Source organism: Molossus molossus, unplaced genomic scaffold (genome assembly GCF_014108415.1).
Source record: "Molossus molossus isolate mMolMol1 unplaced genomic scaffold, mMolMol1.p scaffold_m16_p_12, whole genome shotgun sequence".
Classification (NCBI taxonomy): Eukaryota; Metazoa; Chordata; class Mammalia; order Chiroptera; family Molossidae; genus Molossus; species Molossus molossus.
This window is the reverse complement of record NW_023425347.1, coordinates 26,071,830-26,093,470: the sequence shown is the minus strand read 5'-3', so window position 1 is coordinate 26,093,470 and position 21,641 is coordinate 26,071,830. Positions and strand designations below refer to the sequence as shown.

Below are 21,641 nucleotides of genomic sequence, written 5' to 3'. Positions count from 1 at the left end.
CCCTCCCCAAGTCTGTTTCATTATCGTTTCCATGGCCTCCAGCTTCCGGCAGGGTTCATCTGCGCTGCTTCTCCTGGCTTGCACCGCCCTCTGTAATAAAGCCACACTCCGCCTAGGCTCCTATTTCCAACACAGCCAGCACGCACCTTCTCCAGGAGCCCTGACCGCGCTGTCTCGGGCCCATCATTCTCTTTCCCACTCCCACCCCGCTTGTTCCCACTGGGAATGCGCTTGCCCCTGGCTGCCGAATCCTGCCCATCCTTCCACATAAGGGCCATTTCCCTTCCCTGGTGCAGATTTCCTTGTCCGATCCAGCCTGCTTGGATCTGTTTCTACAGTCAAACTTCACCTTCCAACTCAGTACTGTGAGAATCAAATGATGACATTGTTTCTGTTTGACAAGGGGGTGGAGGTGGTTGCCTCTTTTACCCAGATTCCGGCTTCTCTCTCTCTGAACAACACCCTCAGTGGCGCCGTTCAGGACATGCCACCCCAAAATGCGGCCCCTGGGCATACTGAATATTTATTTCTATTTATTTATTTATTTTTAATCTTCACCCAAGGATATTTTTCCATTTTTGTTTGGATAGAGTGGGAGAGAGAGAAACGTCGATGTGAGAGAGACACATCAACTGGTTGCCTCCTACATGACCCCAACCAGGGCCCGGGATGAACCACAACCAAGGTACGTGTCCTTGACCGGAATCAAACCCAAGACTCACTGGTCCGTGGGCCAACGCTCTAACCACTGAGCAAACCAGCCAGGGCCATATTGAATATTTAAAGTTGAAGAATTGTGAGAAAATGACAGTAGCAAGAAGGTCACTGTGACCTTCCCACAGCCTTTTTCCCCTGAAACAGGCCACCCTCCTGTGAGAGGTGCCCCCCCACACCCGGAGGAAAGGAGCATCCTCGTCCCCAAGACAGAGGGACTCTGAGAAGAATGTGAGCGCACAGGCCTTGCTAAGTCTCCCCCAGTTTCCCACCCTCACCTCATGCTCCTGCGCCTGTCCCACCCTCCACTACTGTGCACTCTGCCCGACGTCACATAACAACACTCGGGTCTGTTTCTTCGGGTCTTCATTTCCTCACGGAGCCTCCTGTACCATAAATTTATAAAACTTACATAAATAAATGTACATGCTTTTTTTTCTCTTAATTTCTCTTCATCATTTTAATTTTCAGACCCAACCAGAGGCTCAAACAGGGTCCAGGGAAACTTCCTCCTCCTCTACATCCGTGTCCTCTTGGTTTGGGGGTGACTGACTCAGTGGAAATATTTTCCAGTTCTGCCTGCAAAGTTCCCCCTAGATCTAGGCCTCCAAAATCTGCCACCTGAGTCCCCATGTTTGGTGGAACATATTTTTAGAGTTTCAAGAAGTTGATTTTTCCCTTCCAAATGAAAACAATCAGAAAAAAACTAAATTGCATGCGGTATGATAACATTTTCCCAAATGTTAATTTAACACATAAGAAGTACTTATGACTCTTTCTGGTCTTAGCAAAACATATTTTAAATGCTTTTGTCGTCAGAGTTTCTTGTACTGGTCGATGCTAAAAGCCAACTCTTCGAGAAGCCTCGGTTTCCTGTTGCTTGCACCACGGTTCATTCGGTGCTGCCCAGTGATGACCCGGCCTCCCTGCACCGCGCTTTCTGTTTGTCCTGCGGTTTCCATCGACACACAAACATGATACGCCAGGACGGGATAGCGTTCTCTAGAAATCCATTTCAAATACAGACTGTTAAGCCCACGGTGAATAAAGTTATGGTTGGCCTAAATCCAATCTTTCTTTTTGAAATTTGGTGAGGATCGATTTCTCCATAAGAATTCTAATCCTTTCAAATGTCACAGATATCCAGGTGAAACAAATAAAGATGTTGATTCTAAATGGCCATGTCCCCTTGATACAAATGGTTTGGGAATCACTGGAAGGATTCATGGAAACTATTTCAAATTCTGCTTGAAAGTGGGTAAAGTAAAAACCGTATATGTAAAAATACTTAATAGACCAAGAACTAGCAATGTGATTTTAATGATGTCCTGAGACCTGGCTGTAACTAACAAGAGGAATTATGTGGAAGGCAGATTCTGACTGGACCCTCATCCAAGGACCGTCATCTACTGAAGCAACTTTGGGTACAGGATGGAAGGGAGCAGAGACCAGAGGCGGGGACGCCAATTAAGTAACCATGGCAGCGGCCCGGGGGAGGTAATGAGGGCCCACAGTGAAACAGTGAGAATAGGAGGAGGACACACTTAGGAGGAATTCAGCCTGGGCATGTCTGAGAACCGACGCCCGTCTATTTAAGAGGGGGTTGATACGCGGTGGAGAAGGGGGTGGGAGGAAGAGATCTGTGCAGTGGATGCAGTGGGGCTCTGTCAGCAGGGAGGTGAGCACTGTGTTTGTCAGGGATTTGGGCCCTTTGCCCCGGCCCCATTGACTTAGGCCCAAGTTCTGTGGAAGGAGACGCCACAGACAGAAGCCAAAGCAGCTGTTATCTCAAAAAGACGGTTTGAGACACAGAAGCGCAAGCCACGTTGCTTTGTGCCCGGGCGACAAAATGTGGCCCAAAATAGAGAGTAGTGTTCTCTCTTCTGGAGCCCAGAACACAGGACGCGTGGCTCAGGAAAGTCCCCGAGGAGTGTGGCACCCGTTGGCTGGAACCCGGGGCGCATCAGCGGGCAGAACACAGGTAGTAGGAAGACAAGGTCCAGAAGCAGATCTGGGGGCAAATAAGGGACATCACAGGGGTCCAAGCCAAAGAACATGAGCGAGACCTCAGGGACTCACTGAAATTGGCGGGGGGGGGGGTGGTCTTCATTCTGGGAGAGGGGCACAGACCAGTGAAATTCAAGTCCTGTCAGTGAGTTTGACCTCATCTGTACCCTCAGGCTGGCAGGGCCCGGAAACATTCATGTTACAGACAGACACACCCCTGCACTTATCACATTACAGGGCAATCCACAGCTTACATAACTTCTCCCTCACTGCTCAGGGAGCTGCTCAGGCATCAGGAGCGTGTCATTCATCAGTACCAAGCATGTGTACACAGTAGGTGCTGGTCTGTCCTGGCCTACAAATGGCTGATACCCCAAGAGGGATCTCATGGTAACATGACCACGGAACCTAGTCTCCTCCGATTGTAAAACAGCCTATGGAAAAACTCCAGCATAAGAAATAAAAATCAACGTGCCCCCAGCTACGACTGCCCGGACAGCTCTGGGCGCAGGAAGTATCTGGTCTCTTTAGATACGGCCAGCCAATTGCCTCTTTTTCTCCATTCCTTACACGACAAAGATGCCTTTAAACTTAATTAAATGGGCTGCTTGGCCAAGAGTAGCTGGCAACTTCAGAAAGGCAAAAAAAAAAAAAAAAGTATTTTCCTTTCTGTGTGTGGGAGACACGTTAAGTGTTTTGGAAACCAAAAAGGTAAACAATGCACGCTCACACGTGCGTCCACCCCAATACCTCCCACTTGAGTCCCCATATCTGAGAGGTGGCTCTCTCCAGAGTCACTTACTTGGGCCAGAAAGAGATGACCAGACATTTGTTTAAAATGAGTCTTGAGATGCTCTGCGGGAAGAGCTCGGAAAGGAAGCCCTGCAAGAGAAAGGTCACACGTAAGCAAACAGAGCCACCAACCGAATCTGCGGCCTAAATTCCACTCAGGAAGCAGTTTGACGGGAGGGGGAGGGGGAGGGGCAGACGGCCACGGAGAGGCCGCTCTCCCCTCCAGAAGGTCGCCAAGTGCCCTGAACTAGGAACTCCGGGAGTCACCAAGCAACACAAAAGCTGTGTGCTCTGAAACCTTTGCAGCTGACAAGAGCACGGGACGATTCTAGTGTCCCCGGCACTGGATCCAGACACTGGTCCCCAGTCAGTCTGCTCAGCAGGGTCACAGCGCAGGGTAATCCCATTAAGTTCCAGCTGCTGCCCCCCAGCCCCATGATTTACAGTCTGGCTGGAGCTGGGGGCTGACCAGTTAAGGCCAATTTAAACCGGAGCTTGGTGATGAGCCTGTGTGGGAGCCAGCCTGGGGCCGGGAGGGCGGAGGCAGTGAATTACAGAGATGCTTGCATTTATGATCCATATTGTCCTCCCTCCCGACACTTTTCTTTTCCTGCCAGAGTCATTGATTTTTTGTTAACTGCTCTAAACTCCACATTTCCGCCCCCCCACTATTGATGAGCGGAGACAGAACCACGCCCAGACCCAGGCAGGACGGCTATGCCAACCCTCTCCAGCCAGTGGCCTGAGTCCGAGCCAGGGTCAGGAGGAATTCTTCGGGCTCTGCAGAGGATTGTTTCCAAAACGAGAAAAATAAGAAATATCAAGGATAATGTTTAAGGAATTTTGAAGCAAGCATTTGGCATCCCAGCTTGCTTCTCTAGACTTAGTGTTTGAGGAAAATCCTGTATTTCTAGGTAGGGACCCACCCGGCTTTCGACTTTACAAACGGCCTGGTGATACATTTCCTAGGCTCTACTGCACAAAAAGAGTCAAGAGTCTCTGGTAGCTGGAACGAGAATATCAATTTCAGATCTCAATGAGACTGGCTGAATGAGACTGATCTGGGCCCTGGCCAGTGTGGCTCCGTTGGTTGGGGCTTCATCCTGTACACCGAAAGGCGGCGGGTTCGAATCCCAGTCGGAATGCACTTATTTTCTAGTCACCACTTGGTAGGTTACGGTGAGTGATCTAAAACTAGACCAGGCACGAATCCGCTGCCAAAGCCAAGCCGTCCCGGTCCTGGAGATAACACGCGTGGAAAGGACTGGACTGCGGAGCGGCGGTGACGCGTGTGTTGAGAGGAGTCGGGAGGTGGACATGCTGTAGGCCGTGGAGAGGGCAGGGAGCTCCCAGCAGGCAGGCCTACGCGAGGAGCACCTGCAAAGGACAGGGATCTTCTCTATTTGCAAGAGAAATGGAGACGCTTCATGGGACGGGCAAAGGACTGCCCATCTGGACACCAACGCAAGTCCCTTTGCATGGTCCCTCTCACAGCAGAACAGCATCACTGAAGATCAGCTCTCCCGGGCCAGCTCCTCTGAGACCCCTGCCGGCTTCCTGAGACGGGAAGAGGAACTGAAACACACCCAGGTCAACTGAAAGCTCTCTCGCTGTCCTAATGCAGGGTATGACCCGGCGTGGGGGAAGGGAGGGTGGTAATTCCCCATCCCCTCACCCACCCAGAGCCCGAGGGTGTGGAACTAACGGAGAACCTCACAGGCTCTTCATCCACGGGGCCTCCTTGGAAGAGAGAAGCACCTGGCCAGCCAGAGCAGCTGTGGAGGCTGTTTCCGTAGCTGCAGCGGTACCTCCATCCTTGCCACAGCCATTTGCAAACACTGAGGGGCTCCCCTGGTGCCCAACCCTCCAGCCGCAAGGAGGGCCCAGCAGCACCAGAGCAGCAGTGAGCTGATGGGTGAAACAAGTGCCACTGTGGCTCCTGTCACAGGCCTGCTCTGCACCGGCTGGACGGCTTGGAGAACCCCGTTACCCTCAGTCAGCACGTTACCTAAGCCTGCAAGAAGGAAGTGGCATTGGAGCTGGGCGTGAGAAGGAGGGGCATGTGGACATTTGCATCAAGCAGAAACACGCAGCTAAAGGTTTCACACAAAAGCATTCAGTGAGGGGGGGAAAATGTTTAAGGAGAAGAAAAGGTGCATTTTCAGGAATGAAAACCAGTGAGATCAAAAACACACATACCCATCCTCGTTATGTTCTGCAATTTGCCATACTTTATATCAGCTCAGGGACAGAATCTTGCCCTCCTTCCAAATGTTCCTACATCCCAGTTCTCTAGGGTTCATTCATCATAAATTTCAAAAACCATTAACGTTCTCAAGGCATCCCAAGTAGATGCAACGGCACTCACACACCTGCTCCTGCTGAATACCTATGACTACACCTGTCCTGTTCGTTGTTCTCATTTTTAATTCACCGCCACCCACTTTCTTCCTCTGTGAAGATAAGAATTCCTCCTTGAGTCAGTCCCCTGAGTTAGGACATAGCCCTGACAGGCTGGACAGAGGGGCGGGAACGGCAGCCCAGGAGTCTCTGGCCTCTCGCCGGAGAAGGCAGGAGTTGGAGGCTACAAGGGCTTAGAAGGAAGTCAGTGTCAATGTCAGGTCCTGCTCTTCAAAGTCTGGGGCCCAGCAGCATCAGCTCACCTGGCAGTTTGTTAAACAGATAGAATTTCAGACCCAGCACCAAGTGACTGAATCAGAGCCTGCATTTGAACAACATTGAGTGGATGAATCTGAGAGTATAGTAATAAATAGCAGACCCTCTACCTATGTTCTCTCTCTCAGTCCTCAGAACCACCCCAGGACTTACCTACTGCCTTTTCATAAATAAAGAAACTGCAGCTCAGAGAAGTTAAATAATGTGCCCAATACTACACAGCTACCTTGTGACAAATCATATATTTGAGCCCCAATCTGGTAGATTTCAAAGTTACTGTCTTTCCTACTGCATACCTAAAGTCCCACTGAGAGGGAAGGAAAGGAAAATCTAGCGACAGGTCACACTGGGAAATGTGGGAGGGCAGGCCGTTAGGCCGTCACCTAAATCTCTGTCAGCAGGTATCCAAGCCCAGTGGGTTTGGAACTAGGGGCAGGAATCCATTTCTGAAGGCCGCAAGGAGACTGGCGTGAACAAGCCCACGCCCCAGCTCTCGGGGTTCTGCAGCACTGAGCAGGTCTCCCAAGGACAGGCCTGCCCAGTAACCAGTACTGGGGCCCACGCAGCAGGCAGGCAGCACACTGCAGTCTGGGGCTGCATGCCAGAGCATCAAACTAAAGTCCTTCAGTCCTTCCTGCCTAAAAGCAAACCTGCCAGAAGGAAGAAGCAAGGGATAGCAGCCTGGGGTGAAGATCCTGGGGGGAGGGGTGGTCTGAGAAGATGCTGGCTGGAGTCACTGCCTTGCTGGGGAATGAGAGATTTGCCAACTTACAGGCAACTCTTGAGCCTGTGCTTCTCTGGGGGAAATGGCCTCAGTGTCTGTCCTCACAGGCCAGGAAGGCTGGGTGGGGGTGGACCTAAGGTGCCCTAGGAGCCTCCCCCTCCCATCTCTCCTGCACAGTCTCCATGGAGCCCAACAGCCTCCCCAACTTAATGCAAATGCACAGTCTCAGTTCTAAAGCAAGCCCTCCATGTTTATCTGTTTGTTGTTGAGAAAAGGTTACAGAAAAACTATTTCTTCATTTCTACTAGACTTCCAGAAAGCAACAGAGGAATGGTAGAAAGCCACATGACAGTCATTTGGCCAAGATTCTCAGAAGTGCTGTCCTATTTTTCTCTTTTGCAGGCTCTGGAAGTCCACTGAGACCTCTGCAATCAAGCAAGGATCCCATTTCTTAACATGTTTTAAGTCTTCCTCACAAATGCCAGAAAACACGCCTTGGACAGAGCCATCGCTGTTCCAAAGCTGTTTTCTAAAGCACAGATTGCAACAGCCAGACCTGGTCTTACTGCCCTGCATGTCCTTCCTGTTGTTACCAAACCCGTCTTGCGCTTTCACCCTGTCTCTCCCTGGCCAAGGACTCCTGCTGTCCATGGGAGCGAGCTGGAACTTGAACTTGCATTTGAGCCCCTCCATCAGCAGGCCCACTCCGCCTGTGAATGCGTGTTCTCTCTCCCAGAGCAAAACTGAGCCAGGCCAGTTCCTTGGTGCCATGGCTTGTCCGCTGCCCTTGCTCCCACCAAAGGTGCTCTCTTAGCCAAGCCAAATCGACACAGTGGTGAAGCTAAGCCACGGCCAAGGTCATATTGCAACAGACCCGTGAACTGCCTCTGCTGAGCGGTGGGTGTCGGATGGAGGTTGGGAGAAGTAGTGTGCTGGTCACGGTGCAGCAGCTGGCTCCCCAGAGGAGAAATGTGTGCTTACGTATACGTGCATAAGTTTATCATAGACTTTACCTGTATATAACACATGCAAATAAATTCCACAGAGCCTATTGATTTTCCTAGATGCTTCCATTGATTTTTGACAAACTCTCCTATCTGTAGCCAATCTATAGTTGCCATTGATGAACAAGTACAGTTCTGATCTGAAAATTGGCTGCTATTTTTATTTACATAGACAAGGAAGAAAAAAACTGACAAATACCTATGTCAGAACTTCACTCATTTGTCCATGATAAGAGCAACGTCTTTGCAGAACCAGATAATAGTTTCAAATCCTGGTAGAATATCTTCTCCATTTTTGTGCTATGTCCCAATGTAATGAACACATAAGTTGTATCTGTATTTTTAACATTGTCTCCATTCCTTTCTTAAGTCTAGGCTAAGGGTCAGCAAACTTGCACTCTAAGGGGCTAGATAATAAATATTGTCAGCTGTTCCAGCCCTGCGGTCTCTGTCACAACGACTCGACTTGGCCATTGTAGTGTGAAAGCAGCCATGGACAATCCATTAACTAATGAGCACAGTTGTGTTCCAATAAAACTTTTACAAAAACAGGCAGGGGCCCCGATTAGGTCCATAGGCGGTAGTTGGCCAACCCCTTGTCCAGACAATCACCTAAACAGTAAATCAAGCCCTGATTTGTCATGTTTGTTTACAGATCAGCCCCCGTAGCTGATTTCAAGCTTTCAACAGGAAGTCAAGGCATGAGGAGTGGAAAGGGGGATGTGAGAAGGACATCATAGCACAACATAGCGTTTCCACCTGCTTTTCTTTCTTGGGGCTGCCGTCAAGAAATACCACCGAGCCCTGGCCGGTTTGGCTCAGCGGTTAGAGCGTTGGTCTGCGGTCCGGAGAGACCCGGGTTCGGTTCCCGCTAAGGGCATGTACTTCGGTTGCAGTTTGTCCCCGGCCCTGGTTGGTCGTGTGGGTGGCAGCCACTCGATGTGTCCCTTCACGTCGATGTTTCTCACTCTCTCTCCCTTCCTCTCTCTCCCTCCCATTCTATCTGTACAAAAAATGGAAAAATATCCTCGGGTGAGGATAAAAAAAAAAAAAAAAGAAAGAAATACCACCGAAGGGGAAGTGGGGTGGCGGCTTGTTCTCTCACAGTCTGGGGGCTGGAAGTCCCAGATCAAGGTGTCAGCAGGGCTGGTTCCTTCTGAGGCCCGAGGAAATCTGTCCAGGCCTCTCTCCTAGCTTCTGGTGGCTTGCTGGCCATCTCTGGTGTTTCTTGGCTAATGTAGCGTTGCCCTGATCTGTGCCCCTATTCAAAGGGTGTTCTTCTCCCTGTGTGCATGTGTGTGTCCAAATGGCTACTTTTTAGGAAGGCTCCAGGCATACTGGATGAGGACCCCACGCTAATGACCTTATCTTAACTAATTACCTCTGTAACAACCCTATTTTCATGTAAAGTCACATTCTGAGACTGGGGATTAGAACTTCAAATACAAATAGGAGGGGGTATATAATTCCTCCCATAAGACCACCATACATCTACAATATATGTAAGTAAACACTAGAGTATAGATCATAGATAAATGTAGCAAATACCAGGGAAGTGATAAGTTTTGATGATTGATTATTTTTATTTTTATTAACTTAATTTTTTAATTGTAAGTGCATATGAGACATATACAGTTTAGTTTATTATAATAATAGATATGCTTAACAACTGATTCACAAAACTCATGAAAATTTGTCAATCGACCCTCTCGAGCCAATACAAGCCAACTTCAGCACACCAGGGGTTGAACGGAGTGTGCTAGGGACAGCCCCCTGCCCCCATGCCCCTAGAAGTCATGTGTCTTCCAAGGCCTAGAACAAGAGAAACTTACCACAAGCTACTTCCTCTCCATCCTGTATTCCTCCTCCCAGGAGCCCTGTGAGACAGAGTGTCAATATCAGTCATTTTCTTCACCCCTCTGATCCTCCCCAGTCACCTCAAATCCTCAGCTTTGCTTGGCCAAACCTGATTCCCCTGCTCCAAAGAGGAGAGGATGGGTCCTTCTGCACCGAGCAGAGCACCTGAGACTTTGCATCAGGACCATTCTTACTCATCACACTCAGGTCCCAGACTCTGCCGAGGCCAAATAGAATTCCTATAACTACCAGTGGCTCCTCCCACCAAGCCTGGTCCACGTGCTTCTTTCCCTTTGCTGAAGGCATCAGTTTACGTACGGCACCACATTATCCTCTGGCTGGTTTCCATATAGATCTCTTGCTTCTCTGCTTAATTTATAAAATCTTGGAGAAGAGAAACTGTGTTCTTTGCTATCTCTCTCAGTCCCAGCCCAGAACTAGATAGATAATAGGGCTTAATAAATGCTTGTCACTTACATAGAGGATGACAAATAGTCATCAAAAAGCAATTTTGTCATAGGCCCAGGTTGGAAAGAACCAGACCTTGGTTCAGGAGAAGCCAAAAAGAAACTCACAGGTATCAATCATTTCTACTCACAAGCTTTAGCAAGTTTAAAAAGGAAAGAGCAGCTCAGACCAAGGAGGGATCTCAGTGGGTGCGCCTTCTCAGTGTCCCCCATGGGGTGTGCCCAAGTGGAGGTGATGGCCACCAGCCCATGAAGGACAAGCAATCCCTTGGGTAATAGATCAGCTAATGCTGACTGTCATAACTAGTACACTACACATTCTCAAGGCTGAACAAAATGAGTTATTTCACTTTTCTCACATATAGTCCAGTGGTAGACACAAGTGGTGGGGAGCAGGGGATGTGGTGGGGAACAAAGGGGTCAGAGCTCAGGTCACACAGCACTGTGCACCCAGTTGACAGAGGCACTGCAATCTTCCACATGGTTTCGCACCCTGGCTCTGGGAGGGGACATCAGCTAGCATGGCTGGGGAGAGAATACACATACAGGATCACTCAGGAGAGTTTGGGGGTCAGATCTGGAAGTGGCTTCATCACTTCCGCCCACATGCCATTGGCCAGTCCTCGGCCAGTCGGTCTGATGGCCTCACCTAGATTTATAAGGGCAGGGAAAGCAACAAGTCGACACTGTAGAATAGAAACACAAATTGTTGAAGGACTGGTACAAAACTCTCTATAAAAAGGGGCCTGGCCAGTGCCTCCCACAGTCCCTAACAACAATAGACCAGGATGGAGACTTAATCAACTCTGATATATAAGATTTGGCTTAAATGTCCAAAAAGGATTGTTAAACGCTACCAAAGTTGGAAATCATTCATGGAAATTGCTCTACTCAAGGAAAGAGTATCATTTAGCTGGAAAGCATCATTTAATAAATAAGAATACACTTGATATCTCAAATTGTTTTCTGCCCTGGGAGAGTACATATCCTACTTCCAAGAAACTAAACACCCTTAGATTGCTTTGTTCAAGTGAGGCAAGGCCCTAAATAATTTCACACCATCATGGGATCTTCTACCCTTCCAATGGTTCTCAATTGCACTGAGCCAGAAACCAACAACCTCACTAAGTTTGGTGGCTGTATACAGGTCATTGTAGGCTCAGTCCTTAATGAACACTCAGGAAACACATTCGGTAGACCCAGAGATGCCAAAAGCTATAGGTATTTTAATTTCATTCTCCAAGCATCACTGTCTCAAAAGGGGACTTGATACCTAATTTTTATTTTCTAGAATAGGATGGAAATTTAACTCATCATTTGGAAATTGTCTGGAAATCTACTTGAAGGAGCCATCATTTGACTTCAAAACATTTACCACTGAGCCTCACCAGAAATGTCATGTTCTCAAATGGTTTCTTCTTTATGAGCCATGAAACAAGAGAGAAAACAGCTAAAGTGGGGTGGACAGATCAATAGAATAAGTTCCTCCAAAAATGCCAAGCTAGAAGATAAAAGAGCAAAGCTCAGATATTTGAAATGAGAGGAGATAATAAAACACTAAGCTTCAAACAGCATCCACACGTGGAAAGAAGTGGAATTGAGTTAAGAATTGTGCCATGTCCCTTGGAAGGAAATGGGAAATAAAAATACATATTCACCCCCCCACCAAAAGTATATGATGTTAAGAATATTGGGCTTGACAAACATAACCCTGTAGTTTAGAAACTGAAATACATTTGAGCTGATTTTACATGGGAAGAGGACAAGGAAAGAAATAGATTAAAAAAAGCTTTATAGGAAAAAGATTCCAATGTTGAAGTTGCTATACTTACCAAAGAAGAAATGGAATACCCACAATGGGTCCAAAGCAGGCATATCATCCAGGTCTTTGAGAAAACAGAGGTTTGACATTGAACAGCACATGACAGCCTTAAAGGGGACCACTGGGTGGGTGACAAATGACCTCCCCTCTAAAATACTTTCCTCTTTTTTCCCCCAGCAGAATGCCGGAAGTAAAACATGTGCTTTGGGTATCTGAAAAGATAATGAAATGTATGGCATCCTACCATGGTTTTAGACATATGAAGCTCTCAAAATAAAACCTAAGGGGGAAAAACCCAGGTCAAGCAACATTAACATTCAGCCTATGTTTAAAAAATAAAACTTTGTACTCCAAAGTGCACATCTGAGAAAAAAACTTTTAATACGTTTTTTAATTGATTTTTTTAGAGAGAGAGGAAGGGAGAGATAGAAACATTGATGTGAGAAAAAAACATCAATTGGCTGCCTCCTGCACACATCCCACCAGGGATCGAGCCTATAACCTGGGCATGTGCCCTGACTGGGAATCGAACGGGGACCGCTCAGTCCATGGGATGACCCTCAATCCACGGAGCCACACCGGCCCAGCCATCTGGGAAATTTTATATTGTGAAAGCCAGGATGTAAGGGACACTACAAGGGCCATTAGCTGCAGCCACACACCTCCATGTCCTCAGTAGGTCCATTGATGGGCCCTCCAGTGGAACAATGATTGCATCCTTGATTTGACTAATTAGAAAAGGTAATTTCATTCAAGGAATGGTGAAATTAAATGTTGCTCTTTGTCTTATGAAAATTAGTTTCTACATTGATGGAAGGAGACAAAAATACGCCACTGTGGTCCTTACATGGGGTGGCTTCCAGTAACCCAAACCTTCTGATCATCACAGTCTTGTGTAGATTCTGCCCACACTGACTCTGTGCTTTGCCATGTGACTTGCCTCGACCAGTGAAAACTGACAAAGATGAGATAAGTAGAGGCTTATCCTTTAAAAAGTAATATTAGTTCTGGGAGCCCTGGGCCACCATGTGAAGAAGTCCATCTATTCTACTGGTGAGCCCAGGTGGAGAGATAAACGTCTAACAGCACCCAGATCTCCGAGCCAACCAAGAGGATACCTCATGGGACAGAACAACTGAGCAGGGGAGCTCAGCTCAGACTACTGAGCAACAATTTGTTATTGCTTTAAGCTACAAGGCTTGGGATAGTGTGCAGTGCAGCAAAGATACCAGGAACAGCTTTGTATCAGAGCAATTCTAGTCTAATGGTTATGACTTTGGGGATCAGGTAGATTTTAGTTCAAATCTTATAACCAACATTTACTAGGTGTGTGTTTTGGGGTAATTTCTTTAACCTCTCTTCTTCTTTTTAGTGATAAGTGGATTCCTGGTGGTTTTTTCCCACCCTAGCATCCATGCCTTTCCCTTCCAGGAAAGCGAATTCTACCATAGCACCGGAGGTTGACCAAGTGACCTAGGAAAGGCCAATTAGTGTACTTCATCACCTGACCATTAATTAATTAATTTTAATTTAATTGGTCAAGGCTAGGCTCATGACCCAACACAGTCCACTCAGAATGAATCTCAGGATTTCAACTGAGGACATGAATAATATTTCTTCTTCTGGAAACCAGCTTAAGAACGAACCCAACACATGGAGCAGGAAAAATCCAACAAAAGGAAATCACAAAGAAAAGGAGCTTGAACGTGATCAAAATGCTCCTGAAGCAAGACCCTACCTTGAATCTTTTAAGTAACATGAGTTAACAAATTGCCTTTGTTGTTTAAATTAGTTTGAATCGGGATGTGTTTCTTGCCACCCAAAGCATCTTAGGTAAAACAGGGAATAGCTAGTGTTTTCACCCTTTTCTTCTTCTGGAAGTACTACTCCTTTTCTTTGGGAAAATTGTCCCCCTCCCCAAATAAACAGCTTTAAATAAGGCTGCCAATGAAATCACACCCCTCCATCCCTTCCCAAGCCACAGGGGAATTGGAAGGCCCAACCAGACCGATCAGAGCCCTTCCCTGGTTTGCAGGACTGAGAAAGAGAGACAGTCCCTCTGGTAGTGAAGCTGAGATGCTAAGAGCCACACAGCCCTACTTCCAGCTGTGAAGGAACCTTCTGGGGGAGGGGGGGGAGATCCAACTGAGAGACAAGAGAAGAGTCCTGGAACATTCCAGACCCTGGTCCCAAATGATCCTGATACCACTCCACCCTGACCTTCAACAAGATGACTCTTTGAACCAATGAATTCCCCACTCCTCATCCGTGTGTCTTTGGGTGAGGTTTCTTCATTCTCTTCTCTGACCGAGACTCCTGCTTCTGCTGAGCTGAAGCGTCACTCAGAGGCTCCCAGAGACAAGCCACAGAACCCTCAAGGCCCCTGTGTGCTCGTGTCAAGAATGAAGGGGTTGCCTGCAACTTTCTGTAGAGTTCCTCTCAGCTCTATTCTGTGCCCAAAGCCCGCCTCATCTGTTCTAGGCCTCTATGGCCTCCACTGAGGGCGATAACAGTACCCCCTCCTAATACATGTAACTTTTCACTCATCTTTCTCTTCTTGTTACCATGTCCCACATTTTACACATAAACATTGATTCATAAAGTCACAGTGGCTCTTCAGCCTGTACATAACAATGTACACAATTTCCATTTATTGGGTGTCAACTTGTGCCGGGCTAGGTGTTTCATATATTGTTTCCCTTCCTTATAACCCACACGCAGCAGGTTTCTCCAGGTGGTGACTACAGAGGAAGGCAAATTTACAGTCGCCCCCTCACATGCAGTGCTCCAGGTCCTTGTCTGTGCTTTCCGGTGGTCCTCTCCTCAAAACACTTCTGAGAATCCCTGGTTGTGAGTCCTAAGACAATTATTATAAGAATTTGCCCCCAGTTCCACCAGTAAAAAGTTCTCAACTCTCTCCCTTCTTGTGTCCTTCTATGAGTCTGCAAAGGGTGGGGTCCCAAACGGGAAACCGTGCCCTAATGCTCATCAACAATAGAAGGAATGCCGACATGGCGGAGGGTTTACTCAGTGGAACACAGTGGGGTGGGTGAATGGCATCTACCCACAACGTTATGGATAAAAAGCACAAACATAGGTTTGTGCACAAAATTAAGACATAAAAGAAAATACAAGAACAATGCCATTTATATGAAGCTCAAAATTACCCACTGGTGTGGCTCAGTGGTTGAACGTTGACCCTTGCACCAAAAGGTCCTGGTTTGATTCCTGGTCAGGGCACATGCCCAGGTTGTGGGCCAAATCCCCAGTGGGGGGCATGCAGGAGGCGGCCAATCCATGTTCTCGCTCATCAATGTTTCCATCTCTATCTCTCACTCCCTTCCTCTCTCTCTAAACAATAAAGAAAAATTTTTTTTTAAATGATCAAAATTAATGTGATCCAGCAATCCCGTTTCTGAGTATATATCCAAAGGAAATGAAATCACCATCTCAAAAAGATACCTGCACCTTCTGTGTTCATTGCAGCCTTATTCACAATAGCCAAGACATGGAAACAACCTAAGTGTCCATCGACAGATAAGTGGATTAAGAAAATGTGCAAACGCCCTGGCCTGTTTGGTTCAGCGGTTAGAGCATCGGCCTGCGGTCCGGAGAGACCCGGGTTCGGTTCCCGCTAAGGGCACGTACCTTGGTTGCAGTTTGTCCCCAGCCCTGGTTGGGTCGTGTGGGTGGTAACCACTCGATGTGTCGCTTTCACGTCGATGTTTCTCTCTCTCTCTCTCCCACTCACTCTATCTGAACAAAATATCGAAAAATGTCCTCAGGTGAGGATAAAAACAAAAAAAAAAAGAAAATGTGCAATGAAATATTATTTAGCCATACAAAAGAAGAAAATCCTGCCATCTGGGACAACATGACTGGGCCTTAAGGGCATTATGCTAAGTGAAATAAGTCAAACAGAGAAAGACAGATACTGTATGATCTCACTAATATATGGAATTTTTAAAAGCCAAACTCATAGAACCAAAGAGCAGTGTTTGCCAAGGGCTAGGAGGTGGGGGAAATGAGGTGATGTTGGTCAAGGGGTACAAACTTCCAGTTATAGGAGGAATTATTTCCAGGGACCTAATGTACAGCATGGTGACTATAGTTAACAATATAATATTTTATACTTGAAATTTGATATGAGAGTAGTTTTAAATGTCTTGACCATAATAGCAAAAACAAACGGTACTTATCTGACTGGAAGGATGTGTTAACTAACCTTATTGTGGTAAACATTTCTCAATATATATGTGTATCTACATTATTACATTGTACATTATAAATTCATACAATGTTATGTATGAATTATATCTCAATAAAGCTGGGGGGAGTCCATTAAAGTGGTTACTCCTTAAACGTGATGCATACATTAACATTTTATTTTATATTAAAACCTAAAAATATACATACAGATGCCAATATTTTCATGTTGGGCTAAGTATTTTATCATTTTAAATGTGGATCCCCTCATTGATGGTCTAAGTTATTTTATTTGGGTGTTTTTTTTTTAATTTGTTTGCTTTGGTTTTTCGTTTTGCTTCAACCATAACCATAATGCATTATTTTGGGCTTCTTAAAAGCTGAACAAAAGTTTAAGTATACTTGCAAAGCAATCTTAGCGTAGCATCCCTTGAGATTTTTATTCTTTTTCCCCGATCTCTTATGCTTGTCACACCTACACTTACTTTGACCACAATTTTTTAGCAACTGCCTTTATCTAGTCATTACCAAAGCATTCAGCTTAAATTTCATTAAAAACTGTATCTCTCTCTTGCCTTGGCTGGTTTTCTCAGTGGTTAGAGCATTGGCCTGAGGACCAAAGGGTCTCGGGTTCAATTCCCTATGAAAGACACAAACCTGGGTTGCAGGTTCAATCCCCGGTCCCCATCAAAGGGAACAAATCAATGTGTCTCTCTCACGTCAATATTTCTTTCTCTCCCTCTCCCTCCCTTCCATTCTATCTAAAAATCAATGGGAAAATATCCTTGGGTGAAGATGAACAACAACAACAAAAAACTATATCTTTTCTCTATATATTTCATCAGTTTATAAAAATTTTAACTTAATAGAGGATGACAGGAAAGGAGTAAAAGTAGTACTTCTCGGGCACTGGTTACATTTTGACTCTTGATGCTGGTCATGAATTGGTGTCAGCTGATAAGTGTTCTTTGAATTAGACACCCATGGCTTGTACATTTTCCTGTTCCTTTGATATGCTCCAATTCAGAAGTCAAAAGGAAGAACGGGGATGAGCTGTCCTGGTGTCTGGGCTGCAGTTCTCAGCTGCTGCACCCTGAGTTCCTCACCAGTATCTGCCGGGCTTCAGTAAGGCCACCACCGCATTGGGACCACCTGGTCTGCCCCAGACACAGAGGTGTTGGTGCCCTGTGCCCGGCCCCTCTGCTGCAGCTCTCCAGGACTGACCTCTCTCTGTTCAGTGGGGAGAAATCCCTTTCTCTTCCAGTGTCCACCACTTCTGATATAAGGGAGAGGGCCCCTCATGCTACAGTGACTTCAGTTTTACCACCCAACTCTCTGAGAACGTTTTCCCCAGGAGAGTTTATTATGTTTCCAGTAATAAAGAGCTCCATTTCCACCACGTCTCCTGCCCCAGGTTGTCGGCCCTGCAGCAGGGAGTTAGTTCAATGAGAGCCAGATGGTATAATGGTTAAGAGCATAGCTCCAGACGGCTCGGCTCTCAATCCCAACCCTGCCACTTACTGACTGTGTAACCTTGTACAAGTTACTTCAGTTTTTTGTGTCTCAGTTTCCTAATTGCAAAACGGTCCTCTTTCACAGGGATTAGGAAGATTGAAAGAGTCTATTCACGTTAATTGCTTAGAACATAGTCTGGCATATAGTAACATGATTTACTATTACTATTTTAGCAATAGTAATCATTTGTCCCTACCTGCAACCTAGCTCTTATTGCTTGTCCTGTTCTGCAGTCCATCAGTCATGTCTGTTTGTTTCTGAACCCTGGTTGCAGGCAGAGTTCATGTTCTTTCCCAAGAAACTTCGGGAGCCCATGCAAATCAGAGGATGGAGCTGGACCTCCAGCTAAGTGTCCCAAGCATTCTATGCCAGTTTGCGAGGCTTTATCCACAAAAAGCACATAGACAATCTTCATGAGTGGGCCACCTAACTCTAAATGCTGGCATTGTCACCTGTTAGGTCTGAGCAGCCAGGGTATAAACAAACTTTCAATAACCCTGTGGAATAGGTAATACGAGTTCTATTGTGCAAACATGACAACTGGAGCTCAGAGAGGTTGAGCACCTTGTCCAGGCTGATGTGACAAGATAGCTGAGCCGCCTTCCAGTCTGGCCGTTTCTCACTCTAAGACCCAGACCCTCCCCCTGAATCCATGCTGTCATGTCAGGCACTGTGGGTGCAAAGCAATAAGAGGCGCGATTTACTTCACATGAATTATAATCTAGTGGGAAAGGTAAGACACTGACATGCATAAGTTAACATTAGCCCTGGATAGTGTTGCTCAGCAGTTAGAGAGTGTTGGCTTACAGAACAGACGGTCTCGAGTTTGATTGCCAGTCAAGGGCACATACCTGGGTTGCAAGTTCAATCCCTGGCCCTGGCTGGAGTCATGCAGAAGGCAACCATTCTATGTCTTTCTCACATCGATGTTCCTCTCTCTCTCTCTCTTCACTCTATCTAAAAATCAATAGAGAAATATCTTCAGGTGAGGATTAACCAAAAAAAAAAAAGTTAACATCAGCATAGGTCACAGATGGTTGGGCCTCAGAAAACGGGGACATTCAGGAACACTGTTTTCAGCAAGCCATCGCGGTTGGGTATTTTGTTCTCCAGAACAGTCTCCGGAGAGCAGTCCTTAGTCAAGCAGAGAAAACAACAGCAGTCAGTGGGTCCCAATGGTCATAACAGGGTTGTCAAGAGCGGATAAGCCAAGGATCAAAAGCCAGGCAAAGATGGAACCTAACTTACTCTTTACTAGGTATTCACATTGCAGACTCTATCCCTGTATTGGGGTCCCCACCACCACCCTCAGGTTCAACAAGGCTCCAGAAGGACTCACCAAACTCAGACAAGCTGTTTTACTCACAGTTACAATTAATTCCAGCAAAAGGATACAGATGAGACACACACAGGGTAGAGTCCAGGAGAGACCAGGCACGAGCCTCCAATTGCCCTCTCCCACTGAAATTGTACAGACCATGCTTAATTATCCCAGCCACAGTGGATGAGAACTTGTAGAGCATTATCAGCTAGGGGAGTGACCGCAGCCAGTGTCCAGGGTTCCCATTGGTAGGCAGTAACGTAGGCATGGAAGGCTTGCATGGCTGGCCTCAATGACTCAGGCTCCATTCCCCACAAGGTGTGACCCAGGGCCTCCATCATCAATCACATTGTTAGCACAGACTATCCGGAATGGCCTAAGTCCCCAAATACACAATACTTTTAACAGATAGAATATTCCAAAGGCTTAGAGGTCATCTCCCAAGAGCCGGTGAAGGGCCAGTTTCTTTGAAATGTGCAGTGTTTAAACACTCCAAACCTGCTGACTCAACTCTTTAATGCAAGTCCCATTTAATCCTCACAGATGACACAGGTACTATTATTCCCATTTGACCGATGAGAAAACTGAGGCTGAAACAGTTGCACCAAATGGTAGGGTTACACACTGGTAAAGAGAGGAGCCAGGATTCTACCCCAAGTCCATCTGCTTCAGAGCTCATATCCATGCACCTAACTCCGCTACTGCCCTATGCACATGCCACTGGTCTCTAGAAGGACGTGCTAAAGCTTGTGAATGATTCTGCGCTCCTTCCTCTGGCGAAGCGAGAACTAAAGCCAGGCTGAGTTAAATGGACCTGGACTGTACACCTGGTGCACATCTCTATGCTGCACTCAGCACGTGGCATTGCTGATCTGTCTCTGCCACCAGGACGGCAATGGCATACCTCAAATACCTCAGTGTTCCCTATACTTGGCACGTGCAGTATAAATATAACAGTTATTTTCTAATTACACTGAATGTCTTGTTGACAGTGAGCTTGAAAAACCATCTTCAGAAACACATCAAAATTACAACTAAACTATAGAACAACCATCACTCAAAACTGCCTGAAATTGAGCTGAATGGAAGTCCTCCAACTACAAAATTAAAGAAGCAGCCACATCAAGACTGGTAGGAGGGGCGGAGGCAGACGGGCTGGTCCCACACCCACGTGTGGTGGATACAAATTAGGAGAACACCTTGGCTGGGAAGGTCCTCCCTGAGGATTGAGGGGTCCCCCTCCCACACCAGGTGCCCAGATCAGGGTTCCAATGACAGAAAGAAAAGCCCCCATCACTTCTGGCTGTAAAAACCAGCGGGAACTGAGGCTGAGGGAGGCTGGGGCTGCAGAAGCCCCAGGCAATTCCTCTTAAAGGACCCACACACAGACTTACTCGGACTCACACCCTCCAGGCTCCAGCGTGGGAGAGGCAGCTCGAAAGATACCAGAGACATACGGGGAAGAACTGGAGCGAGGGCTGGAGAGGCAGCTTTCCCCTGGACAGACGTGCTGGCAGAGGCCTTTGTTCCTTTGGTGAGCCCTTCCCCCATCAGGCTGGCAGATGGCAGCCACAACCTGACTCACACTGTTTGTCCCACCCTAGTGATTCCCTGAGGCCCTGCCCCACCCAACTTTCAGGCCCACCCAAGCTGTTCCCAGTTGCTTTACCATAGGATTGACCTGTCTTGGATCCTGCTTCAGATTTTCCTAAATTCTCTCAAACGAGCAGCATCTGGTCTCAGCAAGCCCCATATCGCTCATTGAGTGGCCCCAGGCCTGGCACTAGAAGCAGCCAGCCTTGGTTCACAACTTGGCTTTGCCTGGGCATCTCCAAGCCCAGCACAAGAAGCAGCCATCTGCAGATCACTTTATAGCTCATGCCGGGTGGCCCTGGGTAGAACACAGGCAGTGGCTGACCTTGCCCCAGAGCCAGCACACACAGTGGACAGCTTCAGAACACTGCGAAGCACCACTACCCAACCACCTCCACAAGTGACACACTCAAGGAATGGACTCAGTGGGTACCAGAGCCCTGATGAAGTAAGTCTTGCTCTGTATGGTGAGCTTTTACACAGCTGATCATCCAAGGTAGTCAGAGGTCGGTGGATAATGGGCACACACAGTCCTTGCAGTGGATCAGCCTTAGTAAAACCCTCTCATTGATGTGCCAACAGCAAGCAAGACTCAATTACAATAGAAGGTTGTAAAGTCCACATGAGGGGTGCACCTCGAGGGCCTAGCTGGGAGACCAGGGAAGTTGTGCCACTGGACCCTACAGGATACCTACTACTACAGGACACCTCCTACACCCTAGGAGGCCCAGGAGACACAGCAACTCTACCTAATACATGGGAACAAACACAGGGAGGCAGCCAAAATGAGGAGACAAAGAAACATGTCCCAAATGAAAGAACAGAACAAAACCCCAGGAAAACAACTAAAAGAAATGGAGATAAGCAACCTAAAAGATGCAGAGTTCAAAACACTGCTTATAAGGATGCTCAATGAACTTAGTGAGAACTTCAATGAACTTAG

General features: G+C 47.0%; 1 protein-coding gene across 1 annotated transcript in view; it reads right to left on the bottom strand.

Moving 5' to 3' along the window:
* Positions 1-1,445: 1,445 nt before the first annotated feature.
* The window catches only part of LOC118626244, a 37,755-nt gene continuing 17,559 nt past the window's right edge, over positions 1,446-21,641 (bottom strand). The window contains exons 3-5 of the mRNA XM_036255641.1: positions 5,272-5,485; positions 3,524-3,603; positions 1,446-1,716 (exon numbers count right to left, since the gene is read on the bottom strand). Coding sequence (XP_036111534.1) covers positions 1,530-1,716; positions 3,524-3,603; positions 5,272-5,485 — 481 coding nt within the window. The 3' untranslated portion in view covers positions 1,446-1,529. The remainder of the gene's footprint in view (positions 1,717-3,523; positions 3,604-5,271; positions 5,486-21,641) is intronic.